Below are 9,347 nucleotides of genomic sequence, written 5' to 3' on the forward strand. Positions count from 1 at the left end.
CTGTTTGCTATTTTGCTACACCTCACTTTTGCATTCCCTTCATTTTGCATGCAAGGTTTACAGTTGACTTTGGTACACTTGGGTACAATTCCCTTTGCCTCTTTGCTTTTTCTTTTCATTGGAAAGGACGAGGAACAGCTGGAGCAGGTAACATTCAGATTATTTGCCAAATACTCAAATCAAAAGAAACTTACCGACAGTACATCTAATTTGGACATGTTCATGTTCAAACACATTTTGATCACATTATTTCATGTGGCCTAAAATAATAGTAGCCTACCTCTAATGTATGTTAGAATTCCTGTGTGAATTATATAATATACTGGTGTCTTTCTTTCTTTCTTTCTTTCTTTCTTTCTTTCTTTCTTTCTTTCTTTCTTTCTTTCTTTCTTTCTTTCTTTCTTTCTTTCTTTCTTTCCTGTAGGTGTATGATTGCCATGGGCAGATGCCATTACATCCTCAGCAGCATATTACTGCTGGGTAAGACATTGTTTCATATTGGAATGAAATTCACCAAGACAAGGTCATCAGTTACAAAAGATGTGCTGGTTCTCACATGCACCCTGACCAAATATGAGATTGCTATGTAGTGGGGTGGTGTGGCTTATTTTGTCACCTATTTATTATTTATATAGCCTGGCGATGCCATCTTATGTACTCCACCCAAAGATTTTGGCTCCGCAGTTGGCTTTCGCCCAGGCTATTATTTATAGACAATTTGAAAAAACTCCAGCACACTGAACATTTAGCTGTTTCCTTTAATACATTAAGTTATAGGCCTACATGTCATGTATTAAGGAAAACAACGAAATGGTCAGTGTGCGGGAGTTGGCTTTTTTTTTTTCAAATTTTCTGCTGAGTGACCCATGGGTCATCTCCGATGCACCTGCCAGCTGAGGTGTGTGAAAAAACACAAGTTTTTATTTATAGAAATTCAGTATTTCCTTTTTTCTATGAGATAATCATCATTCAGTCAGCCATGTTCCAGCATCAATACTGTACTTTCATCAACACAGATATCTCGACTTTTGTGCCTCTGATTCTGGTGCTAATTTTCTTTGGATCTTTAGGGTGTTCTGCTATGATATTAAATGCTGATGACTGCCTGCCAGAGACATGCATCGACTGCGCTTCAAACGCAAGTCTGAGCAGTAAGTGACTCTCTCCGTCAATTTTCTCAAAGTAACAATATACATTGCGGTTTGGTTTGATGTTTTTGGTCATGGATTAGTCATTCATTCAATTGTTTGGTATGGGCTTTTAGATGACGTACAGGTAACAGTAACACACCTAGGTCCAAGTTGAGTTACTAAGTTCACATGGTCTTCACTGGGCTTCAAGCAGAAGCATGGTCTATTGCCTCATCGTCTATTTCTGATTTATACATACCTCAGTGCTGTGTGGAAAAAGTTAATTTTTAAATATATTTTTTGGGCCTTTTGTAGTGGTGTGCATTGGCACTGCCCTTACGGTTCGATTACGATTCGGCAGGTAACTATTCGATTGAGTCTGATTCTAGGATGCATTGCAATGCATTACAGTTCTACTGAAAGCAAGGACAACATTTTCATCAGTCATGAGGCAATACAAGTAGTCAGATTCTGAACAACATTTTATTGGCTGTTGTGTGTATCAATTCAGCAGCTCTCAATGCTTTGAAGTGCTTTCATTTGCTTTTAATGTAAAGTTCATTTGCTCCGGAAAAGCCCATGGAAGTAATTGAAACTTGAAAAATATGCCGCATCGATTATGGAATTTGCTGAATCGATTTTTTAATTGACCTACCCCGCATTGTGATGCATTGCAGAATCGATTATTGTTGACACCACTAGTCTTTTGTGCCATTATTATGACAGTATAGAGAAGACAGAAAGAGAAAGAGATGGGGCAGGATTGAAACATGACCCAGGCTGGACTCGAATCTGGGTGCCCCTGGGTAATGATGCCTGTATGGCGTATTAGAATAGTGCACCACAGTTCCCCTCTGGGCTGTTTAAGTTGACCCAGGAGACATTGCCGGGAATTGAAAAGATTATTTATTTATTTGTTCAGGGCCAGGGGTTTTTCCACGTGGAGACGTTTTGGATATTAGAACTGATACAAATGGATTTTTTCCTTTATTGAGAGGGATAGATGTAAAAGCTTATTCAAATACGTGTCCCCAACATAGTTGACCAAGAATTTCACATCAAATCATGAAATAAGCACTGATAAAACAGTTAATATAAACTCAGAGAGTATGGACAAATTGCATTTTGTGTGTGTGTGTGTGTGTGTGTGTGTGTGTGTGTGTGTGTGTGTGTGTGTGTGTGTGTGTGTGTGTGTGTGTGTGTGTGTGCGTGTGCGCGCGCATGCGTGTGCATGTGTGTGTGTGTGTGTGTGTGTGATTTCTCAGACGACTGTCTTGACCTGTGTCGTACTTGCATCAAAGGTCAGTAATCCTCACGTTTATTTACTATACAGTATACAGTAAAGTCTAGCACTATATATAGTCTAGGCTAGTTTATTTACTATATGCAGAGTAGTCTATTTAAACCTACGTATATAGTCACCATATGATGTCACAGACCCTTGCATGTCTCATGTCATTGTGTTTGTCTTGCAGAAGTACCTGATGAGTGTGCTAAAGGTGAGAAGTTGAGTACAAAGTCATTATGTATAGTGAGGATGACATTCTACCATTGAACTGATGCCAGCTGAAAGTGTTTAAAACAACATTTTAACCGTTTTGAAGCAGGAATAAACGTGTGCTCGTAATATCTCCCCATGTCATTGAAATAGCAGTACATTATTAATTATTTTGCTTAACGTTGAGTATTTCTTGTTATCACATTTAGCCATGTTTAGGAGGAAACTTTAAGTCAATCCTACTCCTCCACTCAAAACATTTGGCTTTGTAACCAGAAAGCCACTCAGACTTGTTCATGTTTTGTTATGGCGGCCCAAGGCCTAGGAACAAAGACTCTGTGAACTCATTTAAAGGGCACTGTGTCATTTAAGAATGTAAAACCAGTGCTTTTCTAACCTATGTGCAAGTCTACATGTTTAAAAACATTGCTTTTTTGAATTTTATATGAATTATATACAAGATTTCATTTGAATAATGAGCATGATAAATAAATAAACAAATGTATTGTCATTTTAACATAAATAATAGTAGATTGATAACATAGACTGCATAGTTTAATTTTTGTAATGTTTGAAAAAATAGCCTTGAAAAAATGCAGGCTATCCTGACTGATTTATTATATGTTTGTCTATTTGTCTGGAATGTGCTGTGTGGATGGCCAGGTGGCATTCAATTTCCCCTGTCGGGATTAATAAAGTCTCTCTCTCTCTCTCTCTCTCTCTCTCTCTCTCTCTCTCTCTCACTCTCGCTCTCGCTCTCGCTCTCGCTCTCAGTCTCTCTCTCTCTCTCTCTCTCTCTCTCTCTCTCTCTCTCTCTCTCTCAAGGCTACATACGTAATTAGACCATTAGGTAAAACAAAATCCCCAACAATGTGAACCCCATGTGAAGTTGATGATCTGCAATGTTACTTACCATTATCCCTAAAATTAATTTTCAGTGAAGCTAATAACCGTTCCAGTTGAGATCCATGAAGGTGATGACGTAATGGCTGTTTGTGAGCACAGTCTCCCAGATCACCACATTCAAAGATTCACCTGGCTGAAGGACAAGAAATCACGTCATGAAAAGACAAGCAACCTGACTCTTGAGAAAGTTTTGCATCCCTTCACACTTACCTGCACAATACACAGCCACTGTGGAAACTTCACCTCAGGCCCCATACTTTTTGATGTAAATGGTAAGATTTTTTAAATCAATTTTTTAACCTTTTGTATGCCATGTTCCTTATTCATTTAACTCAGGGGTGGGGAACCTTTTTCATGCGAGGAGTCACTTCAAATTTCTCCACGGGCCATAAAAAAAGTCATCCAAGGGCTGTACTATGAACACATACCAGGATTTCCCCCTGCACTTTAGGCCTGCACTGAAGGCAGCCACCTTTAAAACAGACCCCACCTTCTCTAGGTCCCCTGAATATAACTTAATTGTATTGCAAATGTAATTTCTAAGATTCCTTTACAAAATATGTCATATTTCATGTGAAGCTGCATAACATTAAAATTATATTGGGGGCCGGATAAAACGGCCTCAAGGGCCACAAACGGCCCTCGAGACATAGGTTCCCCACCCCTGATCTAATTGTACAGATGGCCTCAGACCCAATAAAGTAAAATAATGAGAGATACAGTATTTTTAATCCAACCGTAAATGTTCTTGGAAAAAATGGCATATCAGCTCTTCAATTTGACACACACTGGATCAACGAAATGTGTCACCATGTTTGTCTTTCTTGTGTCTAAACATGTGCCATGTTGGAATCCAGACAACAGCATTTTGGTCATAGTGTTGTGCGGTGGTATTGCTGTACTTCTGCTCGTTGCCTTCGCCGTCGGGATGAAGTGCCTTCTCAGGAGAGATATGGGTAAAGTTTCCCTTATACAGTGTTTAGTACAGTATACAGTTGTATAGTGTGTACTACATGTATAGTATGGTATACTATACCTTACTATAGCCTATAGGCCTACTGCACTATACTGTCCTAGACTAAATGTTACTATAGCCTTATGAGGTTATTCCAGTTGTTGAATGTTGAGTAAAATTATTCAAGCAACAAAGCATTCATTCATGATCTAAAATGATTGATTTCTAAAGTTGACTTAAAGGAAACTTTAAGCTTTAACTTTAAACTTGAAAGTAGTAATTTCTTTTTAAAGGCCGCATTCATGACAGCACATTTCTGCACAGCGTGCATATGCAATGCGAAATTATGATGCATTCTGGTTAGAAAATACTACATTCTGAATGCACTGAAATGGCATATAGTGTGCATGTGCGCTGCGCAGACTGAGTCGTTACGAACACGGCCTAAATAATCATGCATCTTGATCCCAGACCTTTTAGGAACAACAGAATCGTCACTCACAGTACCGGTACTCTCACGGTGCTTTTCAGGTTTCTGAATGAATTTGGTTGGAGCTCCACTCTATTTTCATGTTGGCCGCTAAATTTTTGGAGTACAGAATGAATGGAGTCCTATGGAGCTATACCCCTCAAGTGACCTTATTTCAGGATATACATTTTTATCTAGTAATTTGAATGATGTTTTTGAAAGAGGGTGTATAGAAAACACCCACAGCTGAGGCAACCGTATCTCGTGCCATTTGTAAAATCCTTACGAAAAAAGCAGAACAAATCAACTATAAACTTCGTGGTGCCATCAGCCTCGTTTTTTGTGATTGGGTGACGAAAGGGGGAATTGACAATTGGGGTAGTTTGGTTCTGGGGGGAAGTATAATGGGGACGGACGTCAACAATCAAGCGTGAGTGAAGGGTAACTGGAAACGGGACTCATACGGTAATCAATTAGGTTTAGGGTTATGGTTATGGTTAGGTTTAGGGTTAAGGTTAGGGACAACGTTGAAAGAAGGGAGAGATGACACGAAGCTGACACGACGAGAAGGCTCTCCTCCCGATATGCACGCTGCTCGGGTGCTCTCTCTCTCACTCCCAGACAGCGACCGGCCCAACAGAGACAGCGAGCGTTGCCCAACCACGAAAAACAAGGCTATATCGTGACAGCACCACAAAGCATATAGTTGATTTTTTCGCGAGACTGGGCTCGCTGACGTGTCAGTCTCATGGAAGGGTTTAGCTTTGTAACATGCGATTTTTAGTAGAGGGAAAGGGAAGCAGAAATGAAAAAGAAGGGTGAGTAGTGAGTTATGAGGCTGTTCTAAAGGAGTTGTCTTTCATTTTCTTCTTTCCAGCCCAGAGGCAGTCGAGACAGAGGAAGCAGGCCCAGAACATCAGCACCATTCACACAACAACCTCGGAGGTCAACTGAAGTCACTAGCCTGGTTTTTACTTGGCTTATAGTTTTAGAGACAAGTGTATCATATGAAACCAAGTGTATATTTGACATGATTATGAATTACCTATGTAAAACATAGCTGCTAATTTTAAGTGTCATCGAGACAAATTATCCTTCAAATTAAGCGTATGAAATGCACTTGGCAGCAATTTTATTTTTAAACAAAGTCAAATTTGTACAAAAAGGATATACTTTCACGTGTACATGTGTCACGTGTTAAAAGAAGTGTTTATTCAACACATATAGAGTCGATATTAACATCTTCTGCAACATGATCCTACAGCATTCCGTGAAATTAACCATTGTGATTAGTGGTATGCATTGACACCGCCCTTTCAATTCGATTATGATTCAGGAGATAACATCACATTTCTCCTGAAAGCGAGGCAATTTTTTAATCAGTCACGAGACAATACAAACAGTCAGATACTGAACAACATTTGATTTAACATATTATGTATAAGTTAATTGAATTATGGCATTTGCCGAATCGCTTGCATTGCTTGCAACGCTTGCGAATTGCGATGCATTTCTGAATTGATTATTGTTGACTCCACGAATTGTGACACAAAATCTGAGGGGGCTGTGCTTAGTTGCTATTTGGGGGGCATTACTCAATTCTATTTTTTAATAAGGGGGGGGGGTGTTGGCAGGCTTATGATGAGGTCAAGGGGGCATTGGGAGGCTTATGATGAGGCCCAGGGGCGTTTTTTTTTCTTCAAAAAAGGTTGAGAACCACTAACCTGGTTCTCACGCGAACATTGTCAATTGCTTAGCTCTGGAAAGGCGTGGGTCTGTTCAAAACAGCTCGAACCTGATTGGAGAATTCACATGGCTTTTTTTTAATCACTACTACTTCAACCACTGACTTGTATATATCCCGCCCCACGATTCTGATTGGACAGGCTGTGAAATTTCTGAGTCCGTGGGGGATAATCCGGACCCTCGTGCGAGCTCTCAAAGTTGAGCGGAAATGCACGAAGAGTCTGCATGGGAGCCAGGCTAGAGAACCACTAGTTAAACACAAGAATTTGGTAGCCTACACAGTAAATATTGCGGTGTTAATTCAACACTTAAAGAGTTCATTTCAGTCCAAATTATGTCAAATCAACTCTCTAGGTGTTAAATGAGCACTGCAGAATTTACTGTGTAGCCACCAGGTGGAAAAGGTATTTCTCAAACACATTTACCGCCACGTTTCAACCACCAGGTCGAAAAAGCTTTTCACAGACTTTTTTTGTGATCAGGTTGTCTTCTAGTGTGTAGTTGGTTAATTAACTGCATTTTTACAATGCATGCAATGGTGAATGTTAGAGTTGTCAAAGTGAATTGATTCAATGGAATTCTTGCGCCCATTACTTTCTGTGTACTGTACATTAACATTAGGTGCAAATCAACACTAAGGGCTTGACTTGGTCATTCCGATTTGGGAACTATTTTCCAGTGCGGCAAAACACAGCCGGCGCACACACCATGTTGGGTTTTCCCAGTGCCGTTTCATGCAGTGTTGGCAAAAATTCGCTGATGGTTCGCTGAAAAGACGCTAGACAGCATCACACACACGGCACACTGATTTCTAGAAAACGTGTCCACATGCCTAGGTTCATGATACAAATGGGCAGTGCTAGCTACTTTTTGGAGATCAGAGCTAATCTGCAGCCTTGCTTAACCATGGGAAACGCTTCTGACAGAGTTACAATTTTGTTGAAAAATAATGATTTTGTCACTGAGAAGGCACATTTTTAAAAGTCGCCAGATGCATCAAAAAGACGCCAAAGGCGCTAGATGAGGTTTTTAGTCGCCAGGGACGGGAAAAAGTCGCTAAATCTAGCAACAAAGTCGTTAATTTGGCAACACTGGTTTCATGGTGTGAGGGGGCATGCCAATGACATTCTGGTGTGCGTGATTTGCACCGTCATTTGCACTTGGTGTGAGTGTACAGTACACAGTAGAAATGGGATTTATGGCTCTTTGACGGGATCCGGATCATAGTGGCTCGTTCCTTTCAAAGAGCCGTTCAAAAAACTGGCTCTTTTGGCTCTTTTTAAAATTATTTATTCAGTGTTTAGAGTGTAACATTTTCACTCCACCTCTAGGTAATTTTGTCCAAACAACAACTGATTATCCTCATGCTTCTAAAGACCGTTTCTGCCACTCTTTAAAGGGACACTGTGTGAGATTTTTAATTGTTTATTTCCAGAATTCATGCTGCCCATTCATTAATGTTACCTTTTTAATGAATACTTACCACCACCATGAAATTCTAAGTATTCAGTATGACTGGAAAAATTGCATTTTTCATACATGAAAAGGGGGATCTTCCCAAAATTTCCCAAAATAGCCATTTTCAGCAGCAAAAAATGACTGTACTTGGGCCATACTAGAAAATATTAGTTTATTACTTAGTAAACTATCATGAAAAGGTCAAATTTGGCAAAAGGCGACACAGTTTCAATGAGCAGCATAGTTGCAGTAGCTTTTTTGACCATTTCCTGCACAGTGTCCCTTTAAGGCAGACAATTGTGATTTTTCCCAAATTTGAGTACTCATGTGAAGGTCATGTGCTTAAAATTAATGAAAAATGAACGAAAAAGCGGTTAAGTGGCTCCCCCAGCTGTGATCCGATTCCCATCGTTCACTTCTAGGAGCCGTTCAAAAGAACCGGCTCGAGTCGTTCACGACGACACATCTCTAGCACACAGTAAGTAATTTGGAAAAAAATCCAGTACATTAATTCACTTTGGCTGAAATCTTCCGTTGGGGATGGCAGACTGCAGCTCATAGGTGTGCACAGATAGGGACGTGGTGCAAAAGCACCTCCCCCTTTGTCATACTGGACAAGAAAAGCTCTTTTTGAAAATTCCTTTTTTGGCTTTTGTTTTTTCATAAAGTACTGTTGTCCAAGTTGACATGATAATCTAGAAATGTTTGACTATCTAAAGCATGAGATAATAATGTGCTGATATAACAAATAGCCTAGAAAGGAAGCTGGAAGTTCCACATGCCCTCCCTCGAACACCTGCTGCCATCCAGGAAAAGGTTTTCACCCACTTATTTAACTACCTTGATTGTGGGAAGACTCAATCTGAGCTGGGATGGTGTATCCCTTTAACTGAATGTGATACTAGTGAATCAACAGGTTGAAGAGTTAAATTAATGAAATGCACTCTAACGAAGTAAACCAGAAATACATTGCTTGTTCAGTACTGTAATTCTGGTGATATATTACGGTATCCCTAAGGAGAGTGATATATACAAAAAAACCTTTTGTGTAGTCTATGATTTCAAAATCATTTTACCTCTGGTCATTCTGCTTTATTGTATATAACGGCATTGTATATAACAATTAATAAAATGGTGTAAAATAAATGCTTTACATTAAATAAACTAAATGAGAAATGGCCTACT

At 39.6% G+C, this 9,347-nt stretch overlaps 1 protein-coding gene across 1 annotated transcript; it reads left to right on the forward strand.

Annotated features, from left to right (window-relative positions):
* The first annotated feature begins 3,573 nt into the window (after positions 1 to 3,573).
* Positions 3,574 to 6,211, forward strand: LOC134438300 (uncharacterized). Its single transcript, XM_063187838.1, has 3 exons — positions 3,574 to 3,806; positions 4,392 to 4,490; positions 5,836 to 6,211. The coding sequence occupies exons 1-3, from the start codon at positions 3,614 to 3,616 to the stop codon at positions 5,910 to 5,912; spliced, it is 369 nt and encodes a 122-aa protein (XP_063043908.1). The 5' UTR covers positions 3,574 to 3,613; the 3' UTR covers positions 5,913 to 6,211.
* Positions 6,212 to 9,347: the final 3,136 nt, after the last annotated feature.

This window comes from Engraulis encrasicolus, chromosome 22 (assembly GCF_034702125.1).
Source record: "Engraulis encrasicolus isolate BLACKSEA-1 chromosome 22, IST_EnEncr_1.0, whole genome shotgun sequence".
Lineage (NCBI taxonomy): Eukaryota > Metazoa > Chordata > Actinopteri > Clupeiformes > Engraulidae > Engraulis > Engraulis encrasicolus.

Excerpts from the sequence above, each read along its gene's own strand:
- LOC134438300 (XM_063187838.1), top strand. The coding sequence starts at position 3,614 with ATGGCTGTTTGTGAGCACAGTCTCCCAGATCACCACATTCAAAGATTC. Across the intron at positions 3,807-4,391 it reads CATACTTTTTGATGTAAATG|ACAACAGCATTTTGGTCATA; the intron begins GTAAGATTTTTT and ends GTTGGAATCCAG. Across the intron at positions 4,491-5,835 it reads CCTTCTCAGGAGAGATATGG|CCCAGAGGCAGTCGAGACAG; the intron begins GTAAAGTTTCCC and ends TCTTCTTTCCAG.